Source organism: Limulus polyphemus, unplaced genomic scaffold (assembly GCF_000517525.1).
Source record: "Limulus polyphemus unplaced genomic scaffold, Limulus_polyphemus-2.1.2 Scaffold545, whole genome shotgun sequence".
NCBI classification, from domain to species: domain Eukaryota; kingdom Metazoa; phylum Arthropoda; class Merostomata; order Xiphosura; family Limulidae; genus Limulus; species Limulus polyphemus.
Genome location: NW_013666155.1, coordinates 317,629 through 338,805, shown reverse-complemented (window position 1 = coordinate 338,805; position 21,177 = coordinate 317,629). Strand labels below are relative to the sequence as shown.

Here is a 21,177-nt window from a genome sequence, read left to right as displayed (position 1 = left end):
TTTGGACATTAGTATTTTTACGAAAACATAATATAACTTCGTGGTGGAAAACTCCGCACGTGTGACTGGTGAATAACTGGTCGGGTTAAAACATCATCAAAGCCTGTCTGCCATTTTTGTAAAAAACCTGGTCATGTTATGTTCAATTGTTGGTGTTTGAAGAATAAAAAAAAGGATGCAACACCCAGTGCGTTTTTGTCTACATATGAACGTAGTTTCACCAGATCAGCCGATGTTATTGATTTGGCCACTGATATAAAGGCTGGTGTAATCAAGGAGGAATTTAGACCTTTTGTGTCTGTTTGTTCTGTGTCGTTGACACATGACACTGGCAATCCCATATCCATACGTATTCTACGTGATACTGTGGCGACTCAATCATTGGTGTTAGAAGGTCAATTGCCTTTAGATTCGAGTTCTGACACTGGTGAGTCTGTTATTGCTTAGGGTATCGAGGGTGGCTTTGTTAATGTTCCTCTTCATAACATTTATTTAGCATCAGACATAGTTTCAGGACCAGTTGTGGTTGGAGTAAGACCTACTCTGCCAATTAAGGGTGCATAGTTGTTTGTCTGGGGAAAAGTTGTGGCCGAACCTAAAATGGTTAGTGAGCCAATCATTGTTTCATCTAAGGATGATGTTGTCGTTGAGTAGAATCCCGATGTGTTCCCTCGTTTGCTGTGACTCAAGCTCAGGCTAAAAAATCAAGCCCAAAAGTAATGCTAAACATAGATTCAGAGGACGATATTATACATTTGTCTCAAACATTTTTTGGATCCGACGGGATCTTGTGGATGATTGTCCTACTGACAATACCTCGATGAGTGACAGTTGTGGACGTGAAAGATCTGATTCACCTAGTGAAGTTCCATTTACTAAAAGTAACCTGATCGCTGAGCAAGAAAAAGATCTGCAGATCTCTTCATTATTTAAATATGCACTCCCATAAGATGAATTTGAGAAAGTTCCAACTGGTTAATTTTTCAAAAATGGTGTGCTTATGAGAAAATGGAGACCACCAGATGTGCCAGCTTCCGAGGACACATGTCTTGTTGACAATTAAACGACCTTCCATGAGGAGTTCATGGTCAACTTTCAATATTTCAGAACGATATGCCTTGGGAACAATGATTTGATAAACAATAGCCAAGACAAAATCATGAGACATTTCTTTTGGCCAAAAATTAGGCAAGACGTTTCTCAGTTTTGCAAAACTTGTCATATCTGTCAGTAAGTCAGAAAATCTAACCAGAAAATTCCTGTTGCTCCTTTGAAACCTATCCCAGGTTTTGAAGAACGTAAGTTCCGTCCTGAGGACATGGTTTTAGTATTGTTACCCAAGGGATATCTAATAAAAAAGAAAGAAAAGAGAAGAAAGAAAAGACTGTTAAATTGCAGCTTATCACTATGAGAATATGGTTTGAAGATAATCCATGTCATAAGGTTGATACCATTTGTGATGATGTATTTTCATGTACTATGCAATTTTAAGATCATAAGGTTATTTGTATTGGTTGTGTTCTACACTGTAATTATTATTGAAGTTTTGTAATCCTTTGAATAATGTATTGTTGCCAATGTATATATATGATATCTTAGTTAAAAATTCTCTAACGCCAATTTTTAATTCTCTAAGGAGGGAGTCGTGACGGATTTATTATTATATACTTATTTTAATATCGATGTTTGCTTGAATTAAATTGATATTTACACGTGTACATAAATTATAGTTAAATGTGTATTGCGAAACTCCCGCCTATTCTCTAAAGTTGTAAAAGATTCTCGAGTGTAAGAATCAACAATACATGCGTGTACGTAAACGTTAGTGTAGCTTTGTATTGTTACGTAATCTGAATTTTCTAGAAACTCTCCGCACGCCTATAAATATAACCAACGGGACGTGGCCAAAAAAAAAGACTATCTGTTATTAGTTTGCTATAAACTTCGGAAGCTATAACTGTGAATGTTATAATGCTTATCAATCGGAAAACTTCGGATATTTGACCAGGATCATTTACAAAGTTCGAACATTACAAATCATTTAACTTCAGTGGATTCTCATCGTACATTAGTATTTTTACGAAAACATTATATAACTTCACGGTGGAAGACTCGGCGTGTGTGGCTGGTGAATAACGAAGGACAAAACTATCTAGTTCCCCATTAAGCGAGTACCTACATCAACTCGTAATTAATTCGCTCATCGTAAACCCTCGATGAGATATTAAGGAAGTTCCAGACTAGAAAGAAGACTTTATATTACTTGTAAGTTTGTAAAACTTTTGTATATAAATCATTGTGTGTAATAACTATTTCTAATAACTGTTATTGTAAATTGTACTGTTGTGTGTATATTAAAATGTATTTGTAGTAAAAAAGAAAACTGTGTATATCAATCTTGTTGGCAAATATCATAAATTGAGGGTATATCGGCATATATTTAACTACTAAATTTAAATTATCAGTTAACTCAGTTTCAGACCTTTCGAAATTGTAATACGTAACATGTCCATAAAGTGCCTTTTTTCAGTCATAAAAATTGTCCATAACCATTAAAAGACATGTCTAAAAAGATGTAAGCTTTAATATGAAAGGCACACAAAGATTTTTTTGTGTCTGAAATTATCATTTTTCTACATTTACGAAAAAAACAATTTATTAAGAATATATAAGTTTCTGCTTATATTGTTAGTTTATAGAGGTTAAACGCTATTTGAACCGTTATATTTGACGTTAGGTTTACAAGTAAACGTAGTTATAAAAAATCTTATATACTGATTGAAGAAATAAATTAATTTCTTATAGTATTAGGAATTATTTTTACAAAGTAATCCGATAGAACCCGCCAAACGATAGAGCACGCTACAACAATATGCTTTTGTGTAAAACTGTGTATAAATATCCCCTAACTTACTTATTTACTAAATACTTACCACTGATAATAAAAGTACTTGGTTTTCTGATTGTTACCACTCACATTTTTTAAATTACACCAAAGCCACTAGTAAAAGTACAATAATGAATTTATTTCATTGTTCCCTGATGGGACATCGGTAAGTTTACGGACTTACAGCACTAAAATCCGGGGTTCAATTTCCCCGTAGTGGACCCAGTAGATAGTACAATGTGGTTTTGTTCTAAAAACAAACAAGCAAACAATATTTAATTATTTATTAGCTGAATGGTTAATCTCTATTGTTTTAGGTGTACTTTCAATGTTGAAAGGTTACAATAACGTGCAAAGAACAATAAAAGGGCAGGGGTCATTGACAAAATTCGCTTTTTAAGCATCATAAGGCAACACTTTTTTGAGAGGGAGGTGTTAGGGGAGACTATGGATTGCCTCTGGTATGCATAGGGTAAAAAGCTATAAGAGGCAAATAAATTATCTGTTAATCCTATTTCATTGGTCATATAAACACTTAATGTCTTAGACTAAACATTGTGTTCTCGCGTATTATGATTTAATAGCATATCACAATTATGTTTTTAATGTAAAGACTTACTTAGTACAATAAATTGCAATTTAAATATTTATTTCATATTTTTTCTTAGATCATAAGAAAAATTTATTAGACTTACCTAGTTTGTACATGTAAATATTGTGTATGTAGAAACAAAATCTGGCAACATTAATAATGAATACATTCACATGTATCACAGGAATAATCTTTTCACTGAAACTTTTGCTTTTTGTTTTTGTGAATGACTATATTAGGAAGTTTCCGTGAAATACGCTGAATCAGATGACAGCAGTACATGTGCGTAAAACGTTGACAGTTATTCGCCAAAAATTGCTCAATAATGACTTAAAAATCAACTTATAAAAGAGGATTGTTTAAAGTTGATACAGGAAGATTGTTCAAGAGTTAGAAAACTTCTTTAAATATTTATGTTTTAGATTTTAAATTATTGAATTAACAGCCGCGTAAATGTGGTATTCCCAATGAAATACCATGACCATCACACTGGAAATACGGAAGAAATTTTTCTAATGTTTAACAAAAGTTACATTGTAAAAGCAAACCTAACCACTGTGTTTAAATTTGAATAATGAGGATTAACACAATTTTTTTAATTATGAACACATTTTGAGCAACATTTATCATCTCACTTATTAAATTCTGTTGCTTCTAACTTGTTCATATTTTCTTCAAAATGAGTTTGTGATACACAATTCATTCAGATATTATTCGTTTGGCCCCATTTCAGAAGCCCCCCAGTGGCACAGCGGTATATCTGCGGACTTACAACGCTAGAAACCGGGTTTCGATACCCGTGGTGGGCAGAGCACTGATAGCCCACTGCAGCTTTGTGCTTACTTACAAACAAACTATTTCAGAAAAAAAATGGTAGCATCTGGATAGCAAAAATCACATATATTCTATAAATACTCTAAATTGTATATCTTTTATTTTTATTAACCTATAATTTCCATTTAAAGGCGCTAACATGTTAACCCGTTGCAGCTTTCAAGCCCCAAAAAAATCTACAATGGCCTGACTATGAAAACTGTGATAAAAAGAAACAAATGCAGTTTAAAAAATAATTTACAATTATCATATATATGCAATGTTTTCTATAATCTTTGTAATTTTAAATTCTTGCTGCTGCTTCTTACCACATATTTAATCTAATTTATCATCTGACAACAATCATGAGAACGAACAATCTAAGAATCTTGTTTAGTTAAACATTTTTGTTATCTCTATCCTTATTATATATGCAACAGTGGCTTCAAAATAACCTTTGGTAGTTGAACACATTTTTCACAACCATAGATTTCTTCCTCTCCAGTGAGTTCAGTTTACAAGTTTTATATAATAGTTTTTTTTCTTTCGCTATGGAACCACAATCATTCCAACAAAGAAGATAAAATCAGATTTATTGATCGAAATATTTCCCGATCACTGTATTACAACAGACAAAAGTAGAACTGAAATGCCACTTTTAAGAACCCATTCAGCGATGTTGGAAGGAGTTGCAAAGTAGGGGTGCTTGGATAGACATGCAGATCTTAGAATGACAGAATGAGAGTATATGGAGCTGCTCAAAGCAGCTCAATCTAGGGGATCTGGGGGCATGACCCCCCCCCAGAAAATTAATATAATTTACAGTTGCTGTACAAGCCAAATATGTAAAAGTGGGAGTGCTACAGCACCCTCGTCCCGATGTCTCTCCTATTGTTTTAGGTTAGTAACAGACAAAGTAAAAGGAGTTTGGTAAAAACACATTTGCAATCAAGCGAGATTTCATTACATTTGTTAGGCCTTATAGGCTAGCATTTTACAATAGCTTTGTGTTTATCTATTGAATGATGCATATAGTATCAGGACTGCCAACTTTTGGGTATCTGAGTGACTTTTAAAATAAGTAAAATTTTAGAGCAGGAGGGGGGTCACTCCCCCCAGAAAATGTTTTATTCAATGAAGAAATATGGTGCATTTCCCATATCAACATGCCGCTAAATTTAACCGGATCCAACCAGTCAACTGCCCATAATTCATTACAGAAAGCTGCTAATTTTACCAAAATGCGAAATTTGGTTACTAATGAGTGTGTGTGCATGGGAATATGTCCAGTTTGTTTGTTTTGAATTTCGCACAAAGCTACACGAGGGCTATCTGCGGTAGCCATCCCTAATTTAGCAGTGTAAGACAGCTAGTCGTCATCACCCACCGCCAACTCTTGAGCTACTCTTTTACCAACGAATAGTGGGATTGACTGTCACATTATAATGCCCCCACAGCTGAAAGGGCAAGCATGTTTGGTGGGTAAGGGATTCGAACCCGCGACCTGCAGATTGCTAGTCAAGCACCTTAACCACCTGGCCATGCCGGACCACAATATGTCCAGATGCGTGATCCTCACGTCAATGAGTGGGTTTTGATGGAACTGATAGTATTGTGACATAATTTCTCTACAATTTCTAGAACAAAACTTGTCCACAACCAAACTGTAGGCCTAACAATGCTGATTAAAATCACACTTGAGTTTAGATGTTCTTCCTCACATTGCTCTTAATTAGCCTATTATGAATTTCGAATCAGATGTGTACGAAAACACCATCTAAAATCTAGTAGAATCTTAATTAATGGGCAGCACCATTAAGGGCAGACCTTTTCAGTCTCTTTATATTTTCTGCTATTTGTAACCAAACTATATCTTGCAATAACATGCACCTTGATATTCCGGATTAAGTGCAGTGTCTTTAGTCTCGTTCTCTATACTATAGGGACACTGGATAAATCGAGCAGTTATCTTTGTATGCCTGTACGGTATATAGCTAAATTACAAACATCACAGAAGGATGACCAGTATTTAAACAATTGCGATGTTTATTGGATCTGCTCCAAACAATATACTATAATAAATGCTCTCATGGATTAAAAGTGCAATATTATTACTCTAGGGAGTTCTTATTGTAAACACTGTAGGATACATAAGCTGGTAAATTTCACATCGTGTTCTTGGAGCAAAGGTCAAGTTGGCTTATTACAGTGCGCGTTCTCTTAAGAAGATCGTATTACAGTGTCACATAAACAGTCTAATGACACAAGCGGTGATTTGTTGCTTTATTTTCAGCGGATTTCTACTTCTATTGTACTTTAAATAGGAACACAATCACACAATACAAAATATTCACAATTCATAATTGCTTCACTAGGATGGCAAATGGACCATCTTCCAGAAAACTCTTGAACATTTTAAATAGTTTTTTTTTATTGATGTAACTGCTTATTGTTGATAGGTATAGCTCCAGATATCTAACTCAAAATGAATACATTAGGTGTATATAAAGTTTAAATCAAACATATTACAGAGTAGAACATATTACCCTTGATTAGGATTGCTTAAAGTCCATTTTTTATTTTTCTCTGGTGAACCACTATAATACTTGAAAAGCAAAGATAACTGGTCAGTGACACAGTATAATGTAAAAAGCTAGGAATGTGATAGTAAATGATAATGAACATATATGTAAGAGAAAAGAATGTAAATTTAACATTAATTGCTTTTTAAACTTTGCCAATGAAGTTTAGTATCACTGTCAACCTGAAGTATAAAATTAATAACCTTACTAGCTACAAATCTTAACAGAACAGATTGACTGTTGCTTACAAATAAATTATATTCTAAAACTCTACATACAAATAAAACTAATAATTTTATACTCTCTTAACTTTTCTTTATTTCCAAAGTTTGCATATAACTCAATAAAACTAAAGGTGAAAAACTTGGTTCATATTTCTTCAACAAATATTTTAGTTAAATGTAATGTTACCCAAATAAACTTTCTGTCACCTAAAAACTACATGCAAAATAAAACATCATTATTTGAAATAAATTAGAGACAGTGCTAAAATTTCATACAAGTCAAATCTATACAGAGTACAAATAAAATGTACCAATATTTTAACACTCATTACATTTCCATATAGATGTTTTAAAGGAATTATTTTAAAATACTAAAATTGAAAGAATTTTTTTTAACAATGGCATCTTAATAATATTTGCATTCAGATGATGAGCTGTTCAGAATATAGAAAAGCAGATGAAGAATGGAATGCATCACATGAAAAATGGACTTCTAAGTATGACTCAAGTTATTTATAAAAAGGCCTAAGAAAAACCATTTCTCTGGAGACAAGTCTTATGAATTTCCAATAAGTGCTGGCTATCAAGAAGCAATTGAAAGCTGTTGAATTCTTTTTTTTTTAAGTCACAGACTCATTTCGAGGTGGAATTAGTGGCCTGGTGATGTTGAATGCCTTGACAATTTCCTAGATAAAACATCATAAAGCATATTTTACAATGAGAAATAGTATGATACTAAATAGTAAAAGATATGTTGAAGGAAAATTTAAATTTCAGCAGAATAATAATATATAAATATTTTAAACATACCAGTTAAATAAATTATTATAAATAGAACATAATTGTAACATACTAACTTTTGCTTTTTTATCAATCAATAATAACAATTACATACATAACATTCAACTTTTATGTTGTGGTAATTCTCACTTTACTTTGTGGTTTCTTAGCCATATAAGTTTATTTTACTGTTTTAATTACAGGTTAGTTAACATGGTATAACATATAAATGTGTGTCAAAATACTTTTGTTACTGCAAACTTACATGAGTTTGGATATGTGAATTCCCCTTTTTTTTCCTGAATTAATTTATTTCTGTGCATAAATATACTCAAAGAAATTCCCTATTTTGTTGTTTATTTGTCATTCTTTTAGAGAAATTGGGAGAAAGATTTATCTTTTTTTTCTAACACTATTAGTAACAATAATAATGAATATATGATGAATACTTCTTTAATTATAAAATAACACAATTCAGATCTGATGTTGTACATCTCTGATTAACATTATTACATTATTAATAGAGTAACTTAACATTTTCTTAAGCCAAAATATATTTCCAATAATACTTACCTCCTCTCACACTACAGTTATGACTCGACTACACTTAATTGCCCATGGCAATATCTGTCTCGTGACACTCTCCATCTATGTCAATGCACCCTCTATCTTGATATTGCATATAAGCACCTCATTCAGATAATGTTATCATTTTTTAAAGACTGACCCACTCTGCAGTCTCTAACACTGGCTCTCAGTGGGGAGGAAGGGCGGGAGAATGTTAGAGGAGGTAAGTATTATTGGAAATATATTTTCGGTTTAAGAAAATGTTAATTTCCAAAACATACTTACCTCCCCTCACACTACATCCACAATACCACACTGATAAGGTAAAGGGGCTGGTGAGGGCATTATCCATACAGAATGTGACTGCATAGATCATGGGCATGCCAACAGAAAACTAGCATCCTGTTGGGGGAACCACACTACATCCAGAACAAGTGTGCTTTTCACCCAAAACATAATTCATGTAATGTGGGTGGAATTTGGTATGATCCATCATCACTATTGGCCAGGCTCCAACCAGACAGCCGAAGTTCCACTGCTTGGGGTTAGAATTATAGGGCCATGGTCTCTAAATCCCACATTGGTGGCTAGAGCATTTGGACCCCAATATCTATACTTCTGAGTGGATCCCATCCTGTACCTACAGAGTGATGCATTCCAAGCCATCAGAATCATGATGAGAAGGTAAACAACACTGAAGTGGACAAACCCTCTTCTCGTGCCATATTCAACGTGATGAAACAGAACTCATTCAGTCTGGAAATATGAACCCTCATCTTCACTCCCTGACCATGTGGGCAAGGTAAATTCCAATTGTCCCCGGAATTATGGGGAGGACGTGGAACAAACTGTGCTCAACCAAAGAACCAGGAAGGAACCACCCTGTGTTTGGAAATACAAGAAGACAATGTACCATCTTCCATGAACAATGTACTGAACCAATACTGATTAAAAAGAATGGCCACACTCAACCCAACTAGACAGCCGAGCATCAAACCTGAACTAGTATACCGATATCTGGGGAAAAAAAAATCCAAGGTACTGGGTAGGAGAGCCCCCAATTTCACTCTCTTCTCAGTAGGAAATTCACTTGAACACTCTGGAGGAATAACCTCTGTCCATCACCCCAGTGACTAGAAACTGGGTGTGGTAAAGACTCCCTAGCTCCACTAGTAGAATATGGAGGTGGTAGTAATACGCAATGGGGAGTCCTGAGGAGCAATGCTCTGGAAGTAGTGCAATAGGTGAACCAAGTTTCCTAAATTTTAAAAAGCGAACCAATGCCTTGATTTTTCAATCCTATGATCAGCAGGGATGGGCAGGATCCCCTTATGCTTTACTCATGATAGTACATGAGTGGTGGTCCAGAATATTACAGTAATATCACCTGGTCTGCCTCTAGGCAGTCTAATGGAACACCTCATTTCTACAGAGCCTGTTGAAACCTAGATAAAATACATTGTGTTAATGGTTGGTAGTATGGAATTGATTTGATAAAAGCACACCTAACTGGGCAACACTCGCCACAGAGTGTGATTCTGTGAAAAAGAGATAAGGGACCCTGGAATGTAAAGAAGAGACAATATTAGTAATGAAAATACTCACCCCTCCTTATAGTCTACTGGTGTAGTTAATTAAGATAGCTACAGGGGTAGTCAAAAACCCTCAAAGGAAGATACTGCCAGGTCATGCAAATAATGTGAGATAAAAGCATTGGAGGAGGTCCACATACCAGCCCACACAATGTCCACCAGTGGGCAATTCAACCAGGCTGCTAAGGACATATAAATGTGACAAATCTGATGAGATGTGACTTGCAGAAGTCTCCTCACCTTCAAAATGTGCCTAGAATAAGAGATATAGATCAATTTTCTTACACACCTCAACAAAGTAGCTGGGGATAAATCCTGGGAAACTGAAGGATCCCAATGAAGAAAAAGTCATTGTTGAGCACCTCTAACAGCGTTAGTGTGGGCAACATAACAATTCACGGCCCTCACTGGACATGATAAACGATCGGGACCTGATCGGTCATAAAGATGAGAAACAGCAGTCAGATGAATCGGTGAAAAGGATTTATCACCTTCTCTGGCTTAGGTAAGAAGGACCTGTCTGGGTATAGGAGAACTTAGGTAGAATTATAAAGCATCCTGTGCATGCAGTGAAAACGATGATTGATGTGTTTGCCACTCATTGAAACACCGAACTACTGGCATTTTGGTCTTCTGTACCTCACCCTTAGGCATTGGCAATAGATGCATTCAGTCAGTACTGGATGGTATTGCACCTGTATGCCTTCCCACCAATTCATATGTTACCCAAAGTACTAGCTATGAATTGTTCAACCCTGGTTTCTACTTCTGCAGTACCTTCATGAGTGCCCACCTCTTTCTCTTGGGCCATCTCTGAGGCAGCCATGATCCGACATCGTACACCCAGCCATCTTGAAGCTCAAGCTTCATCCATGGAGATTATGTGGTCCTTTGCACAGCATCAGGGTTTGAATTTTAAGGTTGCTTTGCATCTGTCTCAGTCTTTGAGTAGTTCCATGATGGACATTAATCCACGGTAATGGCACACATGTCAACAATGTTGTATCGCGAGGAGGTTGAACTCATTTCATCCAGAAGTGCCAACCATAAATTTTTTTGACCTGGCTCTTTGACAATGGTTTTGCATCTTCCACAGTCAACTTATATACCTTATTGACTACCTTTAGATACTCAAGACAAAAATTATTTGAGACCCCAGTACTCTCCACCCTCCTCAATTCATTTCTGGTCCTTTGTCCCAAACGACCATTTCAGCTACCTAAATGGGATATTAAGGTGGTATTACATGCTCTTTTTCAACATCATTTGAGTCCTTAGCGTCATGTACCATGTATCATCTTTCCCTTAAGGTTTATTTATTGTTGCTGCTGGCCTGCATGTGTTGCTGGTTCGGATTTAGTGTCCCGAACCAAGAGCAACTTCACAGAAAACCATGCAAAGCAGCATCCATTCTGTCAGAAAATTCCAATTGGGTTGAGACAATTGATCTGCCACCAAATTCATCATCCCTAAAACATGGCAAGCTAGTAGGATGACGCAAGGGGAGTGTGCCCAATAAAGAAGATCCAAGGTTCGAAAATAACAAGACCTGGACCAAGTGCCCCTTTGACAAAATATGTAAGATGCCACCGTGGAATTGTTGAAGTGAAGCATGATGATTTTTTCCATTAATAAGTCCAGACCTTGAGACATCACCCTTTGAACATCAAGAAGTTCTGAAACATTGTGTAGGGAAGCCTTGTTGTCTGTTCATAGGTCCTGAAATTCCTGACAATTTGATATGTACCCCCATCCCTGAAGCAAGGCATCTGTGAAGAGATGGATCTCTGGATGAGGTGGCAGCAGCAGAACACCTATCATAGTATTTTTCTGATCTAACCACCACTCGAGATCAAAGATGTTGAATTTGAATAAGGAGACTGTAGAATCCAGTGAATCGCTGTTCATGATCCATTGGTCACGTACAGACCACTGAAAGGATCTCATGTGCGCTCATCCCAAAGGAATGAGGGATTCGAGTGATGCTTACATCCCCAAAAGAGAGAGAGAGAGAGCCATCTGCACAGTGGGAGAAGTAGAGGTGAGTAAGAGTTGGACTGCATGTTCCATAGCATAGAGCTAGATGGGAGTCAGCTGAGCCCAACTGAGATACGTATTGAAAAGGACACCCAATATTCCAGCCAAGAGACTAGCTGACATTTGAATCAATAGATGCTAACAATGGTCCCAACTTAGACCTTTCAGCCATCAAGGAAGGCACAGACTCAACAGTAACCAGGGAAAGCCACAAAACATCACACACTCAATTTACCAGCTGAAGAAAAGGAGTCAGAAGCAGCTGATCCCAATTTGGCCTCCTAAGAAGCCAACAGAATAAAGGAAGATATTGGAAAAAGCAAATCTAAATTCTCTTCAGAATATCCAAGATCGTCTGCAAGTGCAGCCTCAGAGTCCTCTGGAGAAACACCATCGGAACAATTATGTCTCCATCTCACTAAGAATAAGTTCAAGGACACTCCTCAATTGAGAGTGACTCCCGCAGACTGTTGAGCAATGCTAGATATCAGAGGTGAGATAGGAGAGACTTGATTTCCCTCCATGCCGGAAACACGAATCAGAGAATTCATGCCGTATATCAGTTTGCCAAAAAATTTTTTTTTAAATCAACTAGGTAACACAAATGCTTAAACTATCTTTAATGGTTGTAGCACAGAGAAACCCGTTTGTAAACGATTTGTCGAGAAAAAGTGATAATATTATCTGAATGAGATGCATATATACAGTACCAGGATAAAGGGTGCACTGACATAGGTGGAGAGTGTCATGAGACAGATATTGCCAAGAGCAATTAATGGGGAATAAAAGACTGGGGCAAGCAAGAAAAAATCAGACCAATGCTTAGATGGGCAAAGGAAGGAAACCCTAACAGTTGAATAATAGCTGTAGTGTGAGTGAAGGTAAGTATGTTTTGGAATTACCTAAACATTATGTTCTGGTTACTTACCTTTCAACAGTATAAAGTTTACTATAGCTATTAACAATATTTTTTAATATACTGTGATTAAAATACAAACTCTAATGGGTAGTTAACATGTTCATGAATGGTTATTTTATGTATTTAAAGTAAAATAATGAAAAAGTGTCCTCAAACTCCTCAAGTACACTAGCTTTTGTGTTCATTTCCTATTGAATTAATAAAGGTTTTGTGAATGTTTTATATGAATTAAAGTTCCAAATTGCTAAGAACTGATTTTAAATTAACAATGCAACAAACCAAATATGGCATTATAGTTTAGTATCATTTGATAGATCTGGATTTAAGTATTTACTCTCTTTCTAGTTACCAAGTGAACTAATATCTAAACTTAAATTCAATTTAAGGTTTGTTTGAATTTTTTAAAATCTATTTACATACATGATCCCAATGCCCAATTTGCTCCCTTTTTTTATTTTTCTAGGGCCTACAGACCAAATGAAAACTGTTTCTTCATTTCTATTGTACTAGTTGGGTCGACATGCTTGAAAACAGATGCAAAATGAACACAAGTCAACATGTTAGAAATGAAAGACACTGTTAGCATGAAGTTTTTTATATAAGAACTGGTGTTCACTCCTTCCTTCTGACACCTCAAATAAAACCAATATATTTCAAAACATTATATCTCATTAAAGTTAAAATATTTCCAAAAAATATTATTTTTTTTAAATTGGCAATTAAAAACCTATATTTATAATGCACAGATAATAAAACTTTAAGTGAGGCCAACCAAAAAAATACACTTTTAGCTAGTCTGAGATTACAAAACTTTATGGCATCCTTCATTTGGTTGAGATAGTGGAGTTTTAATTTACAGCATGCTTCCTTTAGTGATTGTAAAAGCCTATTCTGGATTGGCATGAACAACCAAAAGCCTACAAACACTTGACAGCATGTCATATAGTATATCTTTTGGAATGCAACCATCAGGCGTTCTTTGTACATGGCGAAGGCAAAGAAAGCATCTTTGTCTGAGAAGTGCAGTCATGCTTACCAAGTTTTCCCTACTCAACACTTCTTCATTTGCAATTTAGTCAACATGGAGACCCTAGCTCCACAGAGTTCACCATATTAATGACAAGCTTAGTGCAGAAGCCTAATCAACATAGGTCAGTATACAGTAGAACTCTTAAACTCAAACTGTCCACCAAGTCTGGCCTTCAATTAGCTAGATTATAGGAGAAAGCCCCAGCCAATTATAGGAATAGGTTTAGACATTTTAGTACTAATGGGTATCCAGTGAAGAACTACTTGCTGTACAATTCATTATGGTTAAAAGGTAGTGGTTCTTTTTCTATATTTTTTAGTACTAGAGAAAACAAAGTTTAATGTATAATACTTTGATTCCTAATGAGAAAACAAAACAGTAAACCTCACGCAAATATTAAAACAATAAAAAAATCTGGGAGTTACAACAACATAAAACATTTAAAATAATTTTATTAATTGTAAAGAGTAAATCGCTACAAAATAATTTATTTCAAAATATTTAGAAAATATTTAGCAGAAAACTTCTTACCCTCCAGTTTTGCATTGTAATTGGCATTATAACCTGGTGACATTTTTTGCATGTCCTCTTTTTCTTCATTCCTTTTTCCCACTGGTGCTACACGATATATGAAAAAGTATATGTAGTATCATTTGAAATTGCAATTTTTTTTCAAACTATTATAAAATACTAACTTCGTAATATAACCCTAACTCCTACAAACAATTGGAATTGTAAAAAAATCAATCTGATGTTGCAAGAGTACAATTTTAATTACTCCCAATGTCACAAACATTTACTGACTCCAAGCTTCAAAGTAAATACAATCATATAAATATAAATAAAACACTGGTAAAACCAATCTCTATCTCTTTTTCCTTATTTCTTGCCACCAATTTTCATCACATCTTTTTTTTTATATTTATTTTGAAGCATATATATAAAGCCTGCCTTCCTAACATCCAAAATACATGACAAAAAACTAGCTTAATAATTTTCATTATGAGTTATGCATATAAATTATATCTCAGTTGCATAAAACTAATGATATGTGTAACTTTAACTAACATATGAAAATATATCAGTTGTAATAAGTATTATTGTCCAAGTGTCACAAAAAAAACATTCATTTGTTGTGCAGAACTGTACTACATGGTCATTCATAAATGTGAGAGCTACTGTAAATAACCTAATTAGGTTATTAATAGAAAATATATTATCATTTAAAAAACAAAACATTCAACTTTTTTAACAAAAGTCTTTAATTCAAAAAAAATTAACAATCAATAAATTAAAACAGTACTAGTATTGAAAAAATAGCACAGTATATAAAGTCAATTTTAATATTTAGCAACCTTGACAACATATCATTTAAGTTAAAATAAAAATCCTATCATTTAAAAAGTATATTGTATTTATTTCAAAGATAAAAACTAAAAATTTAATTGCATGTTTTATATAAATATTTCCAACAAATTCCACAATTTTTTTTCATGAATATGCTATACCTCTTACTATGATTAAAAATACCTATACTTATATTTTAAAAGAAAAATGTTTTGGTCATCATTCTGCAGCCTTTATGAAGTTTAAACATCCTTTTCAAAAATATGTGTTACAGCTTAAGAGTTCTCAGTTAAAATACATCATTATAGTATCTTGTATTGGGGTGGTTACAAATAACTAACTGGCTCTTTCCTATAAAACTTGTTCTTTGATACTAAGCCTTCAAAAAAAAATTGTTTTTCCTTTACAAAAAACCAATATTTCAGATTTTAAGGATTGTGGGGAAAGAAATTAATGTTTTTGAAAAATCTGAAGAAGTTACAGTATCTGTACAACAGCCTTACTACACAATACTTTGTGATAAAGCAAGACATGGACATAACAATAAAACCACACAATACTCGTCACTAATACACTGTTATATTTGAAATTCATCACATAAAAATCTATTATTTACAAAAAACATTCAAAATTTATTTCATTTATTAGTCACTATCAAAAAACTATTTAACAAAGATAAAACATGAAAATTGAAAGCATACTTTCTTACAGCTCCATACACTTGCTATCTTTACAGTGCTAAAACAAAATAAACAACTTACCAATGACTGGAAGATGGTCTTCATTCAAAGATAATACTGCAGCTCCCTCCTAATAAGATTCACAAATGTATGTCCAAGTATTAAAAACACTTATATTCAAATATATAATCTCAAATATAGTACAGCAGCTGAATAATCTTAAGTAAATTGGGTAGAAACTCACTTTATTTAAGTTGTCCATCATGTTTTTAAATGTTAACAGTCTTCCAGCATGTATTGTGTATGCTAGAATTTGACTGATAATGAACTGCCAGTATTCACACACTCAGCTTCCTTGTGGTACTACCAATGTAAATGGAGTTATGCTTAACACACTGGAGCTTATACACCAATGAGATGTTTGTAGCACATGAATAAACTCTTTCACTTTGAAAAGAATATTTTAATCAGAGTTGTGGCTTGAACAATATTTAGCTGAACTTCTTCACAGCTGATTTTGACAATTTTGATTTCCAAATTTAGATACAGTACAATCACTATTTACAAGTGTTAACTGTCTTCTGTAATATGTGTATCATTGTATTAATGGGATTCTGTGAATAAGCATTTAACATAATGTTTCTTTGATGCACTTTATTTCAGTTTGTAGTTACCACTGTTTTGTGACAGTTTGTAAGTACAAGAAGTTGTGCGAGATACTTACATGTCAGAACTTTGTATATATGACAATAAAATCCTGTATATGAAGATTTCTGATATATGCTCCAGAAAATATTCCATTTTCAGGGTTTCCAAGAAAAGGAAATTTGGAATCGATTCCTTTCTGTACAGTGAATATAATATTATTAGACTGATTCAAGTTATCTTAAAACAGAAAACATGTTTTAAAGAATTTCATGCAAAGCTACTCAAGAGCTATATTTGTCCCTAATTTTGTAATAGACTAAAGGAAAGCCAGCTAGTCAACACCACCCACCAGCATATCTTGTTACAATAAACAGTGGTATTGATTGTCACATTATAATGCTCCCACACCTGAAAGGTTTCGATCCCATGATTCACAGATTGCAAGTCAAGCACCCTTATTACCAGGCTCCAACAGTAAAAGTATCACCAACATTTGTAATAGCTTAATATTAGCCACTTATTTTTTATGGTAACACAGAAAAGGAGGATTAGCTAATCCAGAACTTAATGGAGAACCTCTTGCACTTCAGCAGCATTATCACACAACTGGTTATTTAATGTGAAATGAAGCTGCTCTGTAATAACTTTAAGCAAGGTCTTTAAATTGAGCTGATTAACCAATTAATAAAAAAACAGTCTTCAGAAAAAAAGTTCTTTACTTATCTCTGTAATTTCTTGCAATATAATATACTGCTACAAAAATTCAACATTCTGACTAGCACAAATATATTACCTGTATAATTTAAGTCCTTTACAAACTACATAAAAATTTTTGTATTATTGTGAAAATCAATGGCTTAATCAAATGCCAGCTGATTTCAAGTCATATTACTACACATATGTTGATACCTTTATTGTTTTTAAACAAAATGTATGCCTATTTGTAGATTATATAAATCAATGTCCCAATAGTATTACATTCCCTTTGGAAGATTGTTTGTTTTATTTTGAATTTCACGCAAAGCTACAAGAGGGCTATCTGCGCTAGCTGTCCCTAATTTAGCAGTGTAAGACTAGAGGGAAGGCACAGCTACTCATCACCACCCACCACCAACTCTTGGGCTACTCTTTTACCAATGAATAGTGGGATTGACCGTCACATTATAACGCCCCCACAGCTGAAAGGGGCGAGCATGTTTGGTGTGACGGGGATTTGAACCAGCGACCCACAGATTGCGAGTTGAGCGCCCTAACCACCTGGCTATGCCAAGCCCCTTTTGGAAGAAATGTATCAAAATTCTTTGTTTTTTGGATACCTTATTACTGAAAAACATGGAAAAATCTCTTATAATTCATACTATGAACATATACATATACAAGGTTGCATTTTCATATAGACATTTTTGTGCCATATAGATAAAAAGATATATCTTATACAAGTTTTTACAAATTATCACAAACCATGGAGAAAATACAACATAAATTAAACCATGGTAAAGAAAAGTTGATATTAATTGTCAGAGAATTTCATTAAATGAAATTAACCAAGTCAACACCATTTTAAATGGCGAATATACTATATTCAAATTACCACTAGTCTTAGTTCTTCAATATTTACGAGATGAAATAATTTTTATTTAAACAAATAGTGTGAAGTTATCAAAATCAGATATTCACAAGGACAGCTAAAAATTGGGTTCAAAACCCAATTTTGAGTAAATAACTAATTCAAAGTAAAATATAATATTCTAAATCTTCAGACATCTCATGCCAAGTGTAACTCCAGTTACACTGGTAACACCACAAGAAAACTAAGTGTGGGAATAAAAGAAACTGATAATTCAACATCATTTCAAATTTTAGCATACAAAAACATGTGATGAAGAACTATGATATCCAACAATCAAAAACGAAGACTTAAAAATAATGACAAGAGCTTATTGATGAACATACACTCCAAATAAATGAGACAATTTTTATTTATCAATAAAACCCAATTTAAATAAGGACTATTCAGCCATTGCATTATATTTGATATTGTAAGTTTATTTTTATTATCTCCTTGAAGTAATAATCTAAACAATTACACACAATACTTTTAATATCATAAATCCCTAAAAACACCTCCTTAATATTTACCTTTAATCTTCAAATTACCAAGTTGTCTTTATACTATTTCTTACCAGTAGTCGACATACTGAGTCATTATATGTTTTTTCTTGTTACAAATTCAATGTAAACAACTGACCAAAACATAGGTTGAAATCACTCTCATTTTCTATGTGAAATGCATAGGGGATCCCAGCAATAATTAGTTGGCTTAACTATAATATTAAAAATATTTTTGTTTAACTTACTCGTAATCCAACATAGTCATTCACTCACAAACAACTTGGTCCATAAATAATTTAGAAAAATCTGTTTAAAAAGCTGACAGGGTGGACCTCATCAGTAATTTTAGGTTTAATAATAAGATTTTCACACTTTAAAAATTTCACACTAAAAGTTACATACTTTATATGAGGATCATAGAATACACACGAACATTACATTGTCTTTGAATAATTTGAAAAGATGATGAAATGTATGCAACAATTTAAATATGATATTTGCTTATTACTAATACTTACTACACATATTGACATACATATAAAATCATTAAGCTGTGTATTTTTTTCATGTTAATTGAAGAATAGCATTCAAGTCAATTTGAGGATAGTAAGAGTTACATAATGTTTCAACTGTTTCATGATAATAGAGTTCTGTCTTCCAAAATATGGAAAGCAGGTGTATAAAGGTAGTTTGGGTACAGTAGGCATCTTTAGGTGGCTTGACAAACACAATAGTTAAGAATGAGCAAGTTATTTTATCCAAGTAATGTTTATCCTCAACTTGACCTGAAATTTATTTTTACATCGAATTTTAGACTTAAGAATAACATTTTATGAAAATTACATTATAGTTTAACATGTAAAAGTTCTGTTAGAGCATAGAAAAAATTGAAATCATAAAAAATACCTCTTACCTTGATTAAAAATGATACATGAAACATGTTTTCTACAGTCTGAGCAAATGAATGTGGGTTGGTGACAAACTTAAAATAACAAACTGGTTGCCCTAGAGTAGAGAAAATACATTACATTCATACTGTGCAATGTACTTTTAAGAAAAATTTAAAGAAAGTGCTTCTTGGTTGCTGTTAAACTATACAAAATCCATTTCTGCATGCTCTACTGTCCATCTAAGAAAATTTACAAAACTCAAGAATTACATGCAATTGTTTCTTCTAGTCCTTTCAATCTCAATTTTTTGACAGTTCCTTAGATTTATTTTACTTAATACAGCCTGTCTCATTCTGGGTATAATTTTCTGTATTATGACTGATTTGTTTGCTTAAATCATAAAAAAAATTGTTTACAGCCTTTGAACTAATCCAGAGGAATACCTTAAAAATGTATATTTCCAAAGCATAAAGACATAGTTTACATTTTAATAGTTAATTACCAAAGCAGTAGTGGGTGTAATTTTGATCATCACTGAAGATTTAAATTGCAGCTGAAACACTAACTCCTATTCAGGTGAGTAGCTGCTGCAATTATCAGCTGTCCTATACAGTCAACTCATGTACACCCCAGCCAGATTGGGTTTAATTATCAACTGTCCTATACAGTCAACTCATGTACACCCCAGCCAGACAGGTTTTAATTATCAACTGTCCTATATAGTCAACTCATGTACACCCCAGCCAGATTGGGTTTAATTATCAACTGTCCTATACAGTCAACTCATGTACACCCCAGCCAGATTGGGTTTAATTATCATTTGTCCTATACAATCAACTCACACCCCAGCCAGATGGGGTTTAATTATCAACTGTCCTATACAGTAAACTCATGTAATCCCCAGTCAGATGGGGTTTAATTATCAGCTGTCCTATACAATCAACTCACACCCCAGCCAAATGGGGCTTAATTATCAACTGTCCTATACAGTTAACTCATGTACACCCCAGCCAGATGGGGTTTAATTATCAGTTGTCCTATACAGTTAACTCATGTAATTCCCAGTCAGATGGAGTTTAATTATCAGCTGTCCTATACAGTCAACTCATGTACACCCCAGTCAGATGGGGTTTAATTATCAACTGTCCTATACAATCAACTCATGTACACCCTAGTCAGATGGGGTTTAATTATCACTTATCCTTTTTAGTCAACTCATGTACACCCTAGTCAGATGAGGTTTAATTATCAGTTGTCCTATACAGTCAACTCATGTACACCCTAGTCAGATGAGGTTTAATTATCAGTTGTCCTATACAGTCAACTCATGTACACCCTAGTCAGATGGGGTTTAATTATGAGCTGTCCTATACAGTCAACTCATGTACACCCCAGTCAGATGGGGTTTAATTATCAACTGTCCTATACAGTCAACTCATGTACACCCCAGTCAGATGGGGTTTAATTATCAACTGTC

The 21,177-nt window shown here is 34.0% G+C and overlaps 1 protein-coding gene across 1 annotated transcript in view; it reads right to left on the bottom strand.

Annotated features, from left to right (window-relative positions):
• Positions 1-7,710: 7,710 nt before the first annotated feature.
• The window catches only part of LOC106459005 (non-structural maintenance of chromosomes element 4 homolog A-like), a 43,796-nt gene continuing 30,329 nt past the window's right edge, over positions 7,711-21,177 (bottom strand). Inside the window, exons 7-10 of the mRNA XM_013918569.2 lie at positions 19,724-19,815; positions 16,132-16,180; positions 14,555-14,641; positions 7,711-7,784 (exon numbers count right to left, since the gene is read on the bottom strand). Of these exons, the coding sequence (XP_013774023.1) occupies positions 7,732-7,784; positions 14,555-14,641; positions 16,132-16,180; positions 19,724-19,815 (281 nt within the window). The 3' untranslated portion in view covers positions 7,711-7,731. The remainder of the gene's footprint in view (positions 7,785-14,554; positions 14,642-16,131; positions 16,181-19,723; positions 19,816-21,177) is intronic.